Here is a 19,885-nt window from a genome sequence, read left to right on the forward strand (position 1 = left end):
AGACCCAAATAATATAAAAAATGAAAGAGGAGATATTAAGAACTCATACCATGGAAATACAAATAATCATAAAATTTTATGAGCATAATTTCATAAAATATCATGAGCATATAATTGCTCATAATAGCCTGGAAGAAATGGATAAATTTCTAGATAACCTATAAGAAATCCATAAATTTCTAGAAACATTCAATCTACCAAGACTGAATCATGAAGAAAGAAAACCTGAACAAACCGTAAGTAGAAAGGATAAGGAGACTGAATCAGTAATTAAAGAAAAGTCCAAGATCGATGGCTTCACTGTTGAATTCTACCAAATATTTAAAGAAGAATTAATGACAATCCTTCTGAAACTTTTCGAAAAAGCTGAAGAGGAGGGAACATTCCCAAAGTCAGTTTGAGATAAGCATCATCCTAACACCAAAGCCAGAAAAGGACATTAGATAAAAAGAAAACTATAGGCCACTCTGCCTGATGATCACAGATTCAAAAATTCATGTCAGTGTATGGTAAAAACCCACAATACTGTAAAGTAATTAGCCTCCGGTTAAATAAATTTTTTAAAAAACTGCAAAAAAAAATTCTCAACAAAATATTAGCAAATCAAATTCAATATTACATTTAAAGGATTACACACCATGACCAATGGGATTTATCTTGATACCAGATGGCACAAGTGGTAAACAATCTGCCTGCCAGTGCAGGAGATATAAGAAACACAGGTTCGATCCCTGTGCCGGGAAGATCCTGTGGAGAGGGAAATGGCAACCCACATCAGTATTCTCTCTTGAAAAATTCCATGGACAGAGGTGCCTGGCGGGCTACCATCCATGGGGCTACAAAGAGTCAGACGTGGACTGAGACTCAACACAACAACAAGTATGGTACAACATACTCAAGTCAATAAATGTGATTCATCATATTAAATAGAATGAAAGATAAAAATCACAGTATCATCTCAACAGATACAGAAAAAGCCTTTCATAATAAAAAGTCCCAACAAACTGGGTTTGAAAGGAATATATCTCAACATGATAAAGGCCATATATGACAAATCCACAGCTAACATTACACTTAATGGTGAAAAATTGAAAGCTTCTGCTCTAAGATCCCTCATCCTCAGCACTCTTATTCAACACTATACTGAAAGCCACAGCCAAAGTAAACAGGCACTAAGAGGAAATAAACAGCATACAAATTGGAGACAATAAAGTAAAATTGCCATTATTTGCAGTGACGTAACTTTATGTTAAAAAAATCCTAAAAAAAAAAAAAAATCCTAAAGACTCAACCAAAAACCTATTGGAACCAATCAACAAATGCAATAGACTTGAAGGTGTAAAATCAACATACAAAAATCTCTTGTGTTTCTATACACTAAAAACAAACTATCTGAAAAAGAAATAAAGAAATCTCATTAACAATAGCTTCACAAAGAATAATAATATACTTAGGTATAAATTTAACCAAGGAAGTGAAAGATCTGTACAATGAAAACTACAAGACTTTCATTAAAAAAAATTGAAGAAGACACAAACAAATGGCAAGATATCATGTCCATGGATGAGAAGAATATTGTAAAAATGTAATATTTTACATTACAAAAATGTAATATTGTAAAAAAACTCCCCAAAGTGGACTGCAGATTCAACACAATCTTTATGAAAATTCCAATGGCATCTTTAACAGAAATAGAAGAAAATTATCCTAAGATTTTTATGGGATCATAAAAGACCCTGAATATAGTCAAAGCAATCATGAAGAAGAAGAATGAAACCAGATGCATCAGTTTCTGGTTTTAAACTACAGATCTTCCTCAACTTATGATGGGTCACATTCCAATAAACCCACTGTAAGTAGAAAATATCATAAGTCAAAAATGCATTTAATACCTCTAACTTACGAAACATCAGAGTTTTGCCTAGCCTACTTTAAACATGCTCAGAACACTTAACTAGCCTGTGTGTGTGTTAGTCACTCAGTTGTGCCCAACTCTTTGAAACCCTATAGAGTGAAGCCCGCCAGGCTCCTCTGTCCATGGGATTCTCCAGGCCAGAATACTGGAGTGCGTAGCCATTCTCTTTTCCAGGGGATCTTCCCAACCCAGGGATTGAACCCAGGTCTCCCTCATTTAGGGCAGATTCTTTACTGTCTGAGTAACCAGCGAAGCCCACATTAGCCTATAGTTGGGCAAAATCATCAAACACAAAGTCTATTTTATAATAAAGTATTGAACATCTCACGTAATTTAGTATATACTATACTGAAAGTGAAAAACAAAATGGTTGTATGAATATAAAATGGTTGCAAATGTATCATTTGTTTACTCTCAAGATTGTATGACTGAATAGGAGCTGTGGCTTGCTGATACCGGGCACCAGGAGAAAGTATTGAACTGCGTATTGCTAGCCTTGGAAAATATAAAAATTCAAAATGTGAAGTGTGGTTTTTACTGAATGAGTATTGCTTTTGCACTGTTATAAACTTGAAAAATTATAAGTCAGAGACCCTCTGTGTGCTCAGCTGCCTCAGTCGTGTCTGACTGTGAGACCCTGTAGATGGCAGTCCACCAGGCTCCTCTGTCCATGGGAGTCTCCAGGCAAGAATACTGGAGTGAGTTGCCATTTCATTCTTCAGGGATTCTTCCTGACCCAGGGATCGAACCCGTATCACCTGCACTACAGGCAGATTCTTTACCACTGAGCCACCAGGGAAGCCCCTGCATAGTACAAAGCTGAAGTAATTAAAACAATATGATACTAGCATAAATATAAAAACATAGACCAATGACAGAATAGACAGAAATAAGTCCCTGCATATGTGAACAATTAATATTTGACAAGGGAGCCAAGAACACTCAATGGGGAAAGAATAGCCTCTTCAACTAATGGTGCTAGGTAAGTTGAATGACCACATGCAGAAAATTTGGACCCCAGTCTTACACTACTCACAAAAATTAACTCAAAATGTAGTAAAGACATAAACATAATACCTGATATTATAAAACTCCTAGAAGAAAACATAGGGAAGAAGCTCCTTAATATTGGTCTTGGCAGTGATCTTTTTGGATTTGACAAAAAACGCTTGGGTAACAAAAACAAAAGCAACAAGCAGGACTATATCTAAGCAAAAAGTTGGTGCACAGCAAAAGATAACAATCAAAAAGCGAAAGGGCAGATGACAGAATAGGGGAGAATATTTGCAAGTCATATATGCCATAAGGTATTAATGTCCAAAACATATAAGGAATACATACAAATTAATAGAAAAACAACCTGATTTAAAAATGGGCAAAGGACTTGAACACACATTTCTCCAAAGAAGAATACAAATAGCAAAAATGTTCATGAAAAGGTGTTCAACATCTCTAAACATCAGGAAATCAAAATCAAAATCATAATGAGATATCATATCTGTTAAGATGGCTATTATCAAAAAGTCAAGAAGTAACATGTATCAGTGAGGATGTGGAGAACAGGGAACCCTATCCACCATTGATGAGAATGCAAATTGGTGCAGTCACTATGGAAAACAGTGTAGAGGTTCCTCAAAAAAATCGTGATCCAGCAATTCTACTCCTGGATATTTATTCAAAGGACATAAAATCACCATCTAAAAGAGATATCTTCACACCCATGTTCACTGAAGCATTATTCATAGTAGCCAAGATTGGAAACAATCCAAGTGTCCATTAATAAATGAATGAATAAGTATAATGTAATATGCATGTATGTGTGTGTGTGTATAATGGAATATCATCCACCCATAAAAAAGAAATCCTGCCATTTGTAGCAATGTGGATAAGCCCAGGGCACACTGTGATAAGTGAAATAAACTAGACACAGGAAGATAAACACTGTATGGCATCACTTATACCTGAAATCTTAAAATGCTCAACTTACAATAACATGGTAACAGAATAAAATGGTGATTATAAGTGGGTGAGGGATGGGGAGAAAGGGGTGATGCTGCTCAAAGGGTATTAACTTTCAAACATTAGATGAACAAGTTCTGGAGACCTAATGTACAGCATGGTAACTATTGCTAAAAATGTACTAAATACTTGAAATTTTCTAAGAGAGTATGAGTTTGGTGCAAACGTAATAGCAGTTTTTGCATTGTTGAAATTTGCCATTTGATACTGGAATACATTCTTAAATAAATGTGGTTACGTTATATATCATTTTAATTCCCATTTCTCACTTTATGTTTTTTGCTGTTTATTTTAAATTTATTTTAGACTAGGGAAATGATGTTAGCCAAAAAGTAAGTTGGAGTGATTTTTGTATCAAGTTTAAAATGGATCATAAAGCAGCAGGGACAACTTGCAACATCAACAACACATTAGGCCCAGGAACTGCTGATAAACACGTACATGCAGTGGTGCTTCAAGAAGTTTTGCAAAGCAGATGAGAGCCTTGTATATGAGGAACATAGTGGCTGGCCATCAGAAGTTGACAAATGACCAGTGGAGAACAATCATCGAAGCTGATCCTCTGACAACTACACGAGAAATTGCCAAAGAATTCAGCACTGACCATTCTATAGTCATTCAGCATTGGAGGAAAATTGGAAAGGTGAAAAAGCTTGATAAGTGGGTGCCTCACGAGCTGACCACACATCAAAAAAATCGTTTTGAAGCCTCATCTTATTCTGTGCAACAATAACAAATCATTTCTTGATTGGATTGTGATATGAGGTGAAAAGTGGATTTTACACAACAACCAGCAATGACCAGCACAGTGGTTGGACCAAGAAGAAGCTCCAAAGCACTTCCCAAAGCCCAACTTGCACCAGAAAAAGATCATGGTCACTATTTGGTGGTCTGCTACCCGTCTGATCCACTACAGCTTTCTGAATCCTGGCAAAACTATTTCATCTGAGAAGTATGCCCAGCAAGTCAATGAGATGCACTGAAAACTGCAACACCTACAGCTGGTGCTGGTCAATAGAAAGGACTCAATTCTTCTCACACCTTGCACAACCAATGCTTCAAAAGTTGAAGGAATTGGGGTATGAAGTTTTGCCTTATCTGGCCTACTCATCCAACCTCTCACTAACTGACTACCACTTCTTTAAGCATCTCAACAACTTTTTGCAGGGAAAATGCTTTCACGACCAGCAGGATGCAGAAAATACTTTCTAAGAGTATATTGAATCCCAAAGCAAGGATTTTTATGCTATAGGAATAAATAAACATTTCTCATTGGCAAAAATCTGTTGATTGTAATGGTTCCTATTTTGCTTAATAAAGATGTGTTTGAGCCTAGTCATAAGGATTTAAAATTTAGGGTCCAAAACCACAATTACTTTTGCACCAATCTAATTAAAAGATGCTTGTTCCTTGGAAGAAAAGCTATGACAAAGCTAGAAAGCATATTAAAAAGCAGAAACATCACTTTGCCAACAAACGTTCATATAGTCAAAGCTATGGTTTTTCCAGTAGTCATGTACAGATGTGAGAGTTGAACCATAAAGAAGGTTGAGCATCAAAGAACTGATGTTTTCAAATTGTGGTGCTGGAGAAGACGCTTGGGAGTCCCTTGGATTGCAAGGAGATCAAACTAGTCAATCATAAAGGAAATCAGTCCTGGATATTCATTGGAAGGACTGATGCTGAAGCTCCAATACTGTGGCCACCTGATGTGAAGGTTCGACTCATTTGAAAAGACCCTGATGCTGGGAAAGATTAAGGGCAGAAAGAAAAAGGGGCGACAGAGGATGAGATGGTTGGAAGGCATCACTGACTCAGTGGACAAGAGTTTGAGCAAACTCTGGGAGATGGTGAAGGACTAGGAAGCCTGGCGTGCTACAGTCCATGGGGTTGCAAAGAGTCAGACACAACTTAGCGACTGAACAGCAACAAATAGTTCTCAGGTGTTCTCACCAAAAATAAATAAATAAAGGTAACTATATGAAATGATTGGTATGTTAACTAGCTTGATTGTGGTAATCATTTCAAAATGAATACATATATCAAAGTATCTTGTTGTACATCTTAAGTATATATAACACTTATTTGTCAATTTTACATCAGATAAGCTGGAAAAAGTTAGGACAGTAAATAAACTCATTCATAATACACTACTTGACTCAGAAGTGAACAATACTGACATAATCATGGTAAGACAAACACTGCAAATTAATACACTGAAATCTGTGATATACCTATACGGAGAGGATATGGAGGAAGAAAAGGGGCATGTGCATAAGTAAACGTGCTGTTTTCAACTTCCATACAAAAAAAAACAGGATAATGTCTGAAACTGAGAAAGTAGAAAATAAAAATATAAGTTTAATATTTTGAATACAGGTAGCAACTAGAAGAAATATTTGAATAAAAATTAGAAGGGGTGTTGGTGGTTGTCTCTGAGGAAAAGAACTGAGAGAGGAAGAGAGGGAGACACTCCTGAGTTTTTATTTATAAGTATTTTAGTTTTATGTGATTTTAAAATAATTTTGACAAGATATATTTTATAAAGTAAAAATTATATATAAATTAATTATGTTACTTCCTTATTTACTTATTAATGGGAATTCCACACATTCCAGCTTAAGGAAATGATTTCATGAATGATTCAGAAATGTATTATCCTTGGCTTCAAGTAAAAAGAAAAATAAATGTGTAAAAAAGTGTGAGTGTGTGTGTGTATGGTTGTGTGCTAATGCGGACATGCTTTTCATCACTTTTTCTGATTGAATTTTTCCTTAACCTTCAAAGAAGTTAGTGCTTCTGAATTTCATGTGGTCTGGGAACTTTGAAAACAGGCTCTTCTGTTTGATGTCCCTCTTGTTTCTGTTTAGAACTTCTGGCTCAGCTGTGTGGCATTTCAGGAAATTTAACCACTCTACTAGTGACTGGAGAAGGCAATGGCAGCCCACTCCAGTACTCTTGCCTGGAAAATCCCATGGACGGAGGAGTCTGGTAGGCTATAGTCCATGGGGTCGCAAAGAGTCGGACACAACTGAGCAACTTCACTTTCTTTCACTAGTGACCAAAACTGACCTGTTAGGAAATCAAGAAATGGACAGAGGAGGGAGTTGGTATAGCTCAAAAGAATAATGTGAAAGAAACTGAAACTCTACTTAGAATAAGCAAAGGTTATGTGAACATAAAACTCATTCTGGAAAATCTGGCTGTGTTTATGAGCTGTGGTCTTGCTAGTGATTGCAGGAATTGACTTATTTTGGGGGGAGTTACTTGAGCCAAAAGTGTGGAATGATAGATTAAACTAGAGAATACAAATGTGTGGTTGTATACAGAGTGCTTCTGTGTATTTCTGTAGTTTTAAAGGTGTGAAAATGAAACAAAAAAATTAGTATCTGTTGAAGTCATTCATTCAATAAACAGTTGTGTTAAAATTTTCATTCAGCACCAAGAGTGAGAGTAAGTCAGAGGCAAATGGATGGACATAAACAGAAACTGGCATACGCAGGTTGGTGACTTTCATAGAGGAAACAAAACCGATACTGAAATAAATATAGCACATGTAGAAACTAATAAAAGAGGCACAGATAAATGCCAAAAGCAGCAGCCATCATTTTGAATTGGGGAATGGGGTCTGGTATAAGGAAAGAGATGCCATTTGTGCCTGTGCCTCAAAGGATAGGTAGGATGTGGGCTGAACCTCATAAAAAGGAGTCATATGGGAAGGAATCACAGGTATTTCTGACCATCATTAATGAATTAATAATATTCACAGAGGTAATGGTCCAGCCTGGATTTGAGCACTAGAATCAGTTTTCTTGAGACACTCACTTCCATCCAGCAGAAAGCAGGAGGGTGTCCAGCAGCCACTCTCTAACCAGAAAATGCTGACACCAGGCACCAGTAGGCCTGCTGACTCAGGGCAATGGGAGCGGCCAAACTCTCGTCACCCCTCGACACATGAGTCTTTACTACAGCTGTTGGAAAAAGGCCAACCTTGCAAATTGCCTTTCATGCTACTTGCCAAGAGCGAGTGTTCACTAATTTCTCCCCCCTAGACAGAGGAATAAATGACAGTGATTTTCTTGGCTTTCTTTCCTGAGAGAAGGGTAGATAGTTCAAATGTAGAGTCTGGTAAACTTTGTGCATTTCTGTACAGGCCCAAGGCTAGATGTTATATAAATATAATTATGTCTGTGAGTTTGCCTATATAGTATCACATCATTTAAAAACAGCTAGATGGGGAGAGCTTCAGCTTTGTGCCCAGCGGCAGCTTCTACAGAAAGAGACCAAGATGAACACAGAGCCCGAGAGGAAGTTTGGGGTGGTGGTGGTCGGCGTCGGCAGAGCTGGCTCCGTTCGGATCCGGGACCTTCGGAATCCACATGCTTCCTCGGCGTTCCTAAACCTGATTGGCTTCGTGTCCAGACGAGAGCTGGGGAGCATTGATGAGGTGCCGCAAATTTCTCTGGAAGATGCTCTTTCCAGTCAAGAGGTCGAGGTTGCTTTTATCTGCAGTGAGAGCTCCAGCCACGAGGACTACATCAGGCAATTCCTGAATGCTGGAAAGCATGTCCTTGTGGAATACCCCATGACACTGTCTTGGGTGGCAGCTAAGGACCTATGGGAGTTGGCCGAGCAGAAAGGGAAAGTCTTGCATGAGGAGCATGTTGAACTCTTGATGGAGGAGTTTGCATTCTTGAAGAAAGAAGTGGTGGGGAAGGACCTGCTGAAAGGGTCTCTCCTCTTCACAGCTGCCCCATTGGAAGAAGAGCGGTTTGGCTTCCCTGCATTCAGCGGCATCTCTCGCCTGACCTGGCTGGTCTCCCTCTTCGGGGAGCTTTCTCTCCTGTCTGCCACTTTGGAAGAGCGAGAGGAAGACCAATATATGAAGATGACCGTGTGCTTGGAGACAGAGAACAAAAGCCCGCTGACCTGGATTGAAGAGAAAGCACCCGGCCTAAAGCGAAACAGACGTTTAAGCTTCCATTTCAGGTCTGGGTCCCTGGAGAATATGCCCAACGTAGGCATCAATAAGAATATTTTCCTGAAAGATCAGAATATATTTGTCCAGAAACTCCTGGGCCAGTTCTCGGAAGAGGAGCTGGCTGCCGAGAAGAAACACATCCTGCACTGCCTGTGGCTTGCAGGAGAGATCCAGAAACACTGTTGCTCGAAGCAGTGAGGCGAAGGCGCAGTGCTGCCCTGCTCAGCAAAGCCGGAGCCTGATCTTTATCGAGAGCTGACCTTTATCTCTATTCTTACCATTAAATGTGTCTTGGGTAAACAGGAAAAATAAATAAATAAATAAATAAAAACAGCTAGATGGATGAAACTTAGTCAAGTTTAAAAGTAGGGCAAACAATAACATATTTGTTAAGATACAAAGTAAAATGATATATATATATATATATCATTATATATATATTGTTTGGTCACTAAGTCATGTCTGACACTTATGCGACCCCATGGACTGTAGTCCGCCAACCTCCTCTGTCCATGGGATTTCCCAGGCAAGAACACTGGAGTGGGTAGTCATTTCCTTCTCCAGGGGATCTTCCCAACCCAGGGATCAAACTCACATCTCCTGTATTAGCAGGCAGATTCTTTACCACTGAGCCAGCAGGGAAACCCACATATGAAGCAAATTTGCCTGTTTTTTTTTGTTTGTTTGTTTTGTTTAAACAGAAAAGGCAGAGGAACCAGAGATCAAATTGCCAACATCCAATGGATCATCGAAAAAGCAAAAGAGTTCCAGAAAAACGTCTATTTCTGCTTTATTGACTACACCAAAGCCTTTGACTGTGTGGATCACAATAAACTGGAAAATTCTGAAAGAGATTGGAATACCAGACCACCTGACCTGCCTCTTGAGAAACCTATATGCAGATCAGGAAGCAACTGGACATGGAACAACAGATTGGTTCCAAACAGGAAAAGGAGTACGTCAAGGCTGTATATTGTCACCCTGCTTATTTAACTTATATGCAGAGTACATCATGAGAAATGCTGGGCTGGAAGAAGCACAAGCTGGAATCAAGATTGCAGGGAGAAATATCAATAACCTCAGATATGCAGATGACACCACCCTTATGGCAGAAAGTGAAGAGGAACTAAAAAGCCTCTTGATGAAAGTGAAAGAGGAGGGCGAAAAAGTTGGCTTAAAACTCAACATTTAGAAAACTAAGATCATGGCATCCAGTCCCATTACTTCATGGCAAATAGATGGGGAAACAGTGGAAACAGTGACAGACTTTATTTCCTTGGGCTCCGAAATCACTGCAGATGGTGACTGTAGCCATGAAATTAAAAGATGCTTACTCCTTGGAAGGAAAGTTATGACCAACCTAGATAGCATATTAAAAAGCAGAAACATTACTTTGCCAACAAAAGTCTGTCTAGTCAAGGCTATGGTTTTTCCAGTGGTCATGTATGGATGTGAGAGTTGGACTGTGAAGAAAGCTGAGCGCTGAAAAATTGATGCTTTTGAACTGTGGTGTTAGAGAAGACTCTTGAAAGTCCCTTGGACTGCAAGGAGATCCAACCAGTCCATCCTAAAGGAGATCAGTCTTGGGTGCTTATTGGAAGGACTGATGTTGAAGCTGAAACTCCAATACTTTGGCCACCTGATGCGAAGAGTTGATTCATTGGAAAAGACCCTGATGCTGGGAGGGATTGGGGACAGGAGGAGAAGGGGATGACAGAGGGTGAGATGGCTGGATGGCATCACCGACTCAATGGACATGAGCTTGAGTAAACTCCGGGAGTTGGTGATGGACAGGGAGGCCTGGCGTGCTGCGATTCATGGGGTCGCAAAGAGTCGGACATGACTGAGTGACTGAACTGAACTGATATGAAGCAAAATGATAAAAACAAGCATTAGGATAATAAACACAATGTTCAAGATAGTGATTAACCTTGCAGGGGAGAAAAGGATACAGAAGGAATTTCTGGTATTTGTATTGTCTTATTTTATAATCAGAATGATAGCCATAGGGGCATTTCCTATATAATTCTCTATTTATTTTTGTGTGCCTGAAATATTTACTAATATAACTTTAACTCAAAAGTCTCTGTTTAAAAAAAAACAGAGACTGTTTTTTCTGTTTTGTCTTTTTTATGAATTTTATTGAGGTATAATTTACACACAATAAAATTTACCATTTTTTGCTATACAAATCATTGCAAAACATTTCTATTACCTCTCAAAATTAAAATATAAAATCAACTGAGAGTCAAAGATGAATTTCTACATATTATGTTTATTATATTTCAAGGATTTATGATAGGAACTGATATTCAACCAGTCCCCTGCTGTAAACAACTAAAAAACTGAAAAAATACATGAAATAACTGTTTTCAGATATTGCATAACAGGCAATATAAGACTGTGATATTGCTAGAGAGAAGGAAAAATATTAAGGTGAGCCCCATATGGTCTTTCTTTCTATCTGGAGTTAATTTCTGGACTGCGGTGTAAAGAAGGGTAGTCTAAAAAGAGCACAGCGGTCTCCCTGACTTAACAAGACAGAAATCAGAGCTCAGGAATACTTAGGTATCTGGAATGTATGGGGGAAAGTACCAAAAATAAAGGAGTAAAGCCAAAGGCTTCTCTAGAAATCTGCACAGGATTCTCTTGAGTCTTTGGTCCAATACTAAACTATGCATGCACAGGACAAGACTTCAAGAGGCCAGGCAGAGAACAGTCATCAGGGAATGAACAGATATCAGTTAACTGTAAGCTAAGTAATTACTGAACTCATCCAGGACTAGGAGATATTCAAGTTTGAAGTGAAATGTCAGTCGCTCAGTCATGTCTGATTCTTTGTGACAGACTCCTCTGTCCATGGGATTCTCCAGGCAGCAATACTGGAGCGGGTTACCATGCCCTTCTCGAGAGGATCTTCTCAACCCAGGGATTGAACCTGGGTCTCCAGTATTACAGGCAGATTCTTTACCATCTGAGCCATGGGAGAAGTCCAAGTGCAAACTAATATTGAACTCTCCAGGCAAGAATAAGCCATTCCCTTCTCTAGGGTATCTTCCTGACTCAGGGATAGAATTTGGGACTCCTGCATTGCAGGCAGATTATTTACCATCTGAGCCACCAGGCAAGATCAGTTAAAACACTTTACAAAAAATGATGCCTCAATAGAGGTTTCAGAAAGATTTCATCTTCGGAGAAGGAGTAATCTAGCCCTAGAGTAAAGGTTTCTCTAGACTCAAGCTAACAAAGTTTAAAAGTCTCAAAGCAATAAGCTAATTCCCAATCAAATTAACTCCATGACAGAATGGAGAAAAATCTGAAACTCTTTCATAGAAGTTAAAAAAAAATCTAGGTGCCCAAAAATGCACCATAATGTCCATATCATATAATAAAAAGTTGCTAGATATGTGAAAGAAGGAGGAAAGTATGATCTATAACCCAAAGAAAAATTAGCCAATAGAAATACACCCCCAAATGATGGAAACAATGTTATCATCAACAAGGAATTTAAAACAGTATTATGAACTGTTGTATTATATTTATTCAACTATTATAACATGTCAACTAGATTAAGAAACAGATCAATACAACAAAGCGAAATTAGGAAATCTCAATTTAAAAAATGGAAACTGCAAAACAGGACCAAATAAAAATCCTGGGATCCAAAAACAAATTTTATGAATTAAAAATTTCACTGGGTAGGTTTAACAGTGGGCTTCCCCAGGTAGCACTAGTGGTGAAGAACCCACCTGCCAATGCAGAAGACCTAAAAGATGCAGGTTCCATCCCTGGGTGGGGAAGATCCCCTGGAGGAGGGCATGGCAATCCACTCCAGTATTCTTGCCTGGAGAATTCCATGGACAGAGGAGCCTGGTGGGCTACAGTCCATAAGGTCGCGAAGAGCTGGACACGACCAAAGCAACCTAGCACTTAGCACGGGTTTAACAGCAGACAGGGATACAGAGAAGAAAGAGCAGTGAACCTGAAGACTTGGCAATAGAAAGTGTCTAAGCTGGAGCACACAGACGAAACAAGCCTAGAACAATTGTTAACAAATCTTACTGATCTACTGGAGAATATCAGGCAATCTACTACATGTGAAATTCAAGCACTAGAGGAGACAGAGGAGACTGAGGCAGAAAATTATTTGAATGATGGTTGCAATATGGCACTTGAATAATAATTAAAAATTTTTCAAATTTTCTGAAATATAAACTCACAGACCTGAGAAGTTCAAAGAAGTACAAGAAGGATAAAAAAGGAAAACGCATCAAAGAACATAGAGTTAAATTTCTGAAAACCAATGAAAAAAAATCTTAAAAGTAGCCAGAGGGAAAACATATGTGTTACACAGGGAATCATGATAAGTACAACTTCTGGCTTCTCATCAGAAATAATGTAAGCCAGAATAAAATGTAACAATCATTTAAACTACCATAAGGAAAATATACTTTGTCAAACAGAATCTATATAAAGCAAAAATATCCTTAAAAAATAAAGGCAAAGTTCAGAAAATTCATTGCCAGTAGACAAGCTTTTTAAGAAATTTTAGAGTCTAGGCTGAAAGAAATGATGTCAGGTGGTAGTATAAATGAAGGACTAAAAAGTGAAGAGTACTAGAAATGGTAAATATGGAAGTAAATGTAAAAGACTGTTTTCCTTATTTTTTAATTAAAAAAATAGTTGTTTGAAGAAACAAAATAACAATGTACTGAAGGGTTTATGATGCATGTAGATGTAACATGGATGTAAACAGCAGCAGAAAGGATAGAAGGGAGTGAAAATAAACTATTATAATTTCTTAAATTATATGTGAATTTGTATTATTTTAAGGTAGAGTATGATGAGTCAAAGATGAATACTGTAAATTCTAGAGGAACCACTAACAATAGAAGATAAAGAATATATATAGCTAATAATCAAATAATAGAGACTAGGTTGAATACTTGAAAACACTAATAAATAATAATCCAAAGAAGGCAAGGATGGAGGAGGACAAAAACAAAGAACATAAAAAAGAAATAGAAAAACATAGCAAGATGGTGGGTTTAAAACAAGCCATAGCTAAACTTACATTAAATGTAAATGATAAAATATTCTAATTAAATAACAGAGGTTGTCAAACTAGAGTTTAAAAAGCAAGAACGAACTTATGTCAACTAAGAGATTCCCATTAAATAAATGACCCAGAGAGATTAAAAGTATGACAGAAAAATATATACCATGCAAACACTAATCATATGAAAATATAGTTATGTAGTTATCTAGAGCTAGCAGCTCAGTCATGTCTGACTCTTTGTGACCCCATGGGCTGTAGCCCTCCAAGCTCCCCCTTTTGTGAATTTTTCCAGGCAAGAATACTGGAACCAGTTGCCACGTCCTACTCCAGGGGACCTTCCCAACCTAGGGATTGAACCTGTGTCTCTTGCATCTCCTGAATTGGCAGGTGGATTCTTTATTCTTATGAAAACTGAAATATCTATGTTAATTTCAAACAATAGACTTCAGGGGGAGAGTACCAGAGATAAAAGTTATATTTTATAACGATAATAGGATCAATAGACTTCCCTGGTGGCACAGTTGATAAGAATCCGCCTGCCAATACAGGGGACACAGGTTCAACCCCTGGTCCAGGAAGATTCCACTTGCCACAGAGCAACTAAGCCCACATGCCATATCTCCTGAGCCCACACTCTGGAGCCTGTGAGTTACAACTACTGAGCCCGCATGCTGCAACAGCTGAAACCCATGCACCGAGAGACTGTGCTCCACAACAAGAGAAGCCACCATGAGGAGAAGCCTGTACACTGCAATGAGAAGCCTGCACACCACAGAGAAGAGCAGCCCCTGCTCACCACAACTAAAGAAAGCTAGCGCACAGCAGTGAAGACCCAGTGCAACCAAAAATAAATTAATTAAAAAAAAAGATCACTTCATCAAGAAGACATATAATCATAATGTGTGTGCAATTAATAACAGCTTCAACATACACATACAAAAACACCAGTAGAATCAACAGAAAAAATTATGATTCTTAATTATATTTGGAGATTAACATTCTTCTCTCAAGAATGAACAAAACATAGAGAAAATCAGCAAAAATAAGATATTTGAACAATACTGTCAACCAACTCAGTCTTTTCACATTTATAGAACACCGCATTGAACAAGTGCAGAATACATTCTTTCCATGTGCACATGGACCATTCATCACAAATGAACCATAGAATAAGGCACAATAAGTAAAGAAAGGTACAAATAAATAAAAAGTAGTAATGATGTAGACTATGTTCCTTGACTATAATTTAACTAAAATAGAATCAAACAAAAGGTATCTGGAAGATCTCCAAGTATTTGGAAATTAAACAACATGTTTAATTAACATGGATCAAAATAAAAATTATAGTGAAAATTAGAAAACTTCAAACTTGATAATGATGATACATCATGTAAAATTTGTAGTATTCAGCTAAAGCAGTGATTAGGAGGAAATTTTACAATTAAATGACTTTTACTAAAACAGATTTTTTTTGATGGCCTGTGCCATAAATCAACAAGAATCGGCCATGGACATACTGGCCCTCCCTCCTGAAAGAGAAATCCCACACACAGCAACAAAGACCCAGTGCAGTCAAAAAATAATAAATAATTCTTAAAAAAAAACCACAATGAATTACATATAGGAAAATAATGATTTGAATAACTTCAGATTTCTTATCAAAAGCTATGGAGGCCAGAAGTTGCTGAAACAAAGCTTTTACTGTGCTGAAATGAAAGAACTATCAACCTAAAATTCTATATCCAGTAGAAATTCTCTTTAGGAATAAAGGTGAAATTCACTAGTGAAAGAAAATTAAAATTTGCTGCCATCAGACTTTCTTGAAAAGAAATGCTAAAGGAGGAGGAGAAAATGGCAACCCGCTCCAGGATTCTTGCCTGGAAAAGTCCATGGACAGAAGAGCCTGGTGGGATGCAGTCCATGGGGGTTACACAACGGAGCATACAAGCATAAGTGGGAGTGGAGGGAGATGGATCGGTAGCAATAAACAGGTAGAACTAAAAAGAAAGAAAAGAAATGCTAAAGGGCATTCTTTAGGTGTAAGAAAGATGATACTAGATGAAAATTTGAAATTTCAGGGATGGAGAAAGAATGATAGACATGGTAAATCTAGATAAACTTGGTAGACTGTCTTCTCCCCTTAACTTTGTTAAAGTACACATGATAGTTGGAAGCAAAAATTACAGTATTGTTGAGTGGGGTTTTCAGTGCATGTAAATGCATTATATACAACTACATCATAAAGTGGGGAGGGGAGAGATTTATATGATGGTAAATTTTCTCCATTCTACTTGAAGTAGTAAATATTAATTCTAAGAATATTGTGAAAAATTAGGTATATGTTATGTTAATCCCTAGAATAACTACTAAAAAGACTACAAAGAAATGTAACCAAACATCCAATGAATTTAACTAAAGTGGAATCCTAAAAAAAAATCCAAAAAGAAAAGGTAGGAGAGATAAAACAGAACAAAAGTGGGCACAAAAAGAAAATTAGTAGTAAAACTGTAGAACTAAAATCGAATATATCAATAATTATACTATATGTAAATAGTCTAAGCACAGTCATTAAAAGACAGAATTGTCAGATTGAATAAAATAACAAAATTTAACTATATACTGTCTGTAAGAAACTTATTTTAAGTAAAATGATATGGGTAGATAAAAAGCAAAAGATGGAAAAAAGGTTTATGATGCCAACATAGTCAAAAGAAAGCTGGAGAAGCCAACAAAACAGATTTCAAAGCAAGGAAACTTAACTAGGAATAAGGGGGTTTTTAATATAAAAATAAAACTTCCCTGGTGGCTCAGAGGTTAAAGCGTCTGCCTGCAATGTGGGAGACCTGGGTTCGATCCCTGGGTCGGGAAGATCCCCTGGAGAAGGAAATGGCAATCCACTCCAGTATTCTTGCCTGGAGAATCCCATGGACAGAGGAGCCTGGTGGGCTACAGTCCACAGGGTCACAAAGAGTCAGACACAACTTAGTGACTTCACTTTCACTTTATATAATAATAAAACAGTCAATACACTAAGAAGACAAAGCAATCCTAAAGGTGGTAGGTACTTAACAATAGAGTTTCAAAATAAAACAAGCTATAATTGATGGAATTGAAAGAAGATTTGGGCAGATCCACAGCTAGAGTTGAAGCCTTCAGCATTCTTCTCTCAGTAACCAGCAGAACAAATAGAAAATCGGCAAGAATACATAACTTAACAAAGACCATCAAGTACCATGATTTCCAAAGAACTGAAATCATACAGAAGATGTTTTCCGACTATGAGTGAGTGCATGAGTGACAGTCACTCAGTTGTGTCTGACTCTTTGCAACCCCATGGACTATACAGTCTAAAGGAGACTGCAGTCCAAAGGAGTCCAAAGGAGACTATATAGTCCATGGACTATAGAGAGCAAAGGAGAAAAGGAGAGTTATACCCATTTGAATGCAGAGTTACAAAGAATAGCAAGGAGAGATAAGAAAGCCTTCCTCAGTGATCAGTGCAAAGAAACAGAGGAAAACAATACAATGGGAAAGACTAGAGATCTCTTCAAGAAAATTAGAGATACCAAGGGAACATTTCATGCAAAGATGGGCTCAATAAAGGACAGAAATAGTATGGACCTAACAGAAGCAGAAGATATTAAGAAGAGGTGCCAGGAATACACAGAACTATACAAAAAAGATCTTCATGACCCAGATAATCACCATGGTGTGATCACTCACCTAGAGCCAGACATACTTGAATGTGAAGTCACGTGGGCCTTAGGAAGCATCACTATGAGCAAAGCTAGTGGAGGTGATGGAATTCCAGTTGAGCTATTTCAAATCCTAAAAGATGATGCTGTCAATATACCAACAAATTTGGAAAACTCAGCAGTGGCCACAGGACTGGAAAAGGTCAGTTTTCATTCCAATCCCAAAGAAAGGCAATGCCAAAGAATGCTCAAACTACCCACAATTTCACTTAACTCACACGCTAGTAAAGTAATGCTCAAAATTATCTTCTTAAGTTAGGCTTCAACAATACGTGAACCATGAATTTCCAGGTGTTCAAGCTGGTTTTAGAAAAGGCAGAAGAACCAGAGATCAAATTGCCAACATCTGTTGGATAATCAAAAAAGCAAGAAAGTTCCAGAAAAACATCTATTTCTACTTTATTGACTATGCCAAAGCCTTTGACTGTATGGACAACAAACTGTGGAAAATTCTGAAAGAGATGGGAATACGGACCACCTGACCTGCCTCTTGAGAAATCTATATGGAGGTCAGGAAGTAACAGTTAGAACTGGACATGGACCAAGAGACTGTTCCAAATAGGAAAAGGAGTATGTCAAGACTGTATATTGTCACCCTGCTTATTTAACGTAAATGCAGAGTACATCATAAGAAATGCTGGGCTGGATGAAAGACAAGCTAGAATCAAAGATTGCCAGGAGAAATGTCAATAACCTCAGATAAACAGATGACACCACCCTTACGGCAGAAAGTGAAGAGCTAAAGAGCCTCTTGATGAAAGTGAAAGAGGAGAGTGAAAAAGCTGGCTTAAAGCTCAACATTCAAAGAACTAAGATCATGGCATCCAGTCTCATCACTTCGTGGCAAATTGATGGGGAAACAGTGGTAACAGTAGCAGACTTTATTTTTTGGGGCTCCAAAATCACTGCAGATGGTGACTGTAGCCATGAAATTAAAAGATGCTTGGTCCTTGGAAGAAAAGCTATGATCAACCTAGACAGCATGTTAAAAAGCAGAGACATTACTTTGCCAACAAAGGTCCGTCTAGTCAAGGCTATGGTTTTTCCAGTAGTCATGTGTGGATGTGAGAGTTAGACTATAAAGAAAGCTGAGCACTGAAGAACTGATGCTTTTGAACTGTGGTGTTTGAGAAGACTCTTGAGAGTCCCTTGGACTGCAAGGAGATCCAACCAGTCAATCCTAAAGGAAATCAACCCTGAATATTCATTGGAAGGACTGATGCCAAAGCTGAAGCACCAATACTTTGGCCACCTGATGTGCAGAACTGACTCATTTGAAAAGACCCTGATGCTGGGAAAGATTGAAGGTGGGAAGAAAAGGGGACGACAGAGGATGAGGTGGTTGGATGGCATCACCGAGTCAATGGACATGAGTTTGAGTAAACCCTGGGAGTTGGTGATGGACAGGGAGGCCTGGCGTGCTGCAGTCCATGGGGTCACAAAGAGTCAGACACGACTGAGCGACTGAACTGAACTGAACTATATAGTCCATGGAATTCTCCAGGCCAGAATACTGGAGTCGGTTGCCAAATCCTTTGCCAGGGGATCTTCCCAACCCAGGGATTGAACCCACGTCTCCTGCATTACAGGCTGATTCTTTACCAGCTGAGCCACCAGGAAAGCCCTTTCTGAATACAATGAGATAAAATAAAAATTAATAACAATTATTACAAAATGTTAATAAAAAAGAAAACCTAAATAAATAGAAAACGTACTATGTTGATGGTTGAAAATATCACTAAGAAAATGAAAAACAAGCTATGGAATGGGAGAAAATATCTGCAAATCACATACTTGATAAATGATTTGTACCTAGAATATATAAAGAGTTCTTACATCTCAATATAAAAATACACTCAATTTGAAAAATGAGCAAAAGACTTGAATAAAAATCTCAAAAAAAGGCATGTAAAATGCTAATAGGCACATGAAAATACATTCAACACCATGAGTCATCAGGGAAATGCAAATTAAAACCACAATGAGATACTACTTCACACCCACTAGAATGGTTATAATTATGAGGACAGAGAATATCAAATGCTAGTAAGGAAGTGGAAAAACTAGAACCTTTGTACATTGCTGTAAGGAATGTAAAATGGTAACAGCCACTTTGGAAAACAGTTGAACAGTTTCTTAAAAAGATAAATTTGCCG

At 37.9% G+C, this 19,885-nt stretch overlaps 1 protein-coding gene across 1 annotated transcript; it reads left to right on the forward strand.

Moving 5' to 3' along the window:
* Nucleotides 1-8,167: 8,167 nt before the first annotated feature.
* On the forward strand, nt 8,168-9,215 carry LOC122445143 (biliverdin reductase A). The gene has a single exon (XM_043474113.1). The coding sequence runs from the start codon at nt 8,223-8,225 to the stop codon at nt 9,111-9,113; it is 891 nt and encodes a 296-aa protein (XP_043330048.1). The 5' UTR covers nt 8,168-8,222; the 3' UTR covers nt 9,114-9,215.
* Nucleotides 9,216-19,885: the final 10,670 nt, after the last annotated feature.

Source organism: Cervus canadensis, chromosome 7 (assembly GCF_019320065.1).
Source record: "Cervus canadensis isolate Bull #8, Minnesota chromosome 7, ASM1932006v1, whole genome shotgun sequence".
NCBI lineage: Eukaryota > Metazoa > Chordata > Mammalia > Artiodactyla > Cervidae > Cervus > Cervus canadensis.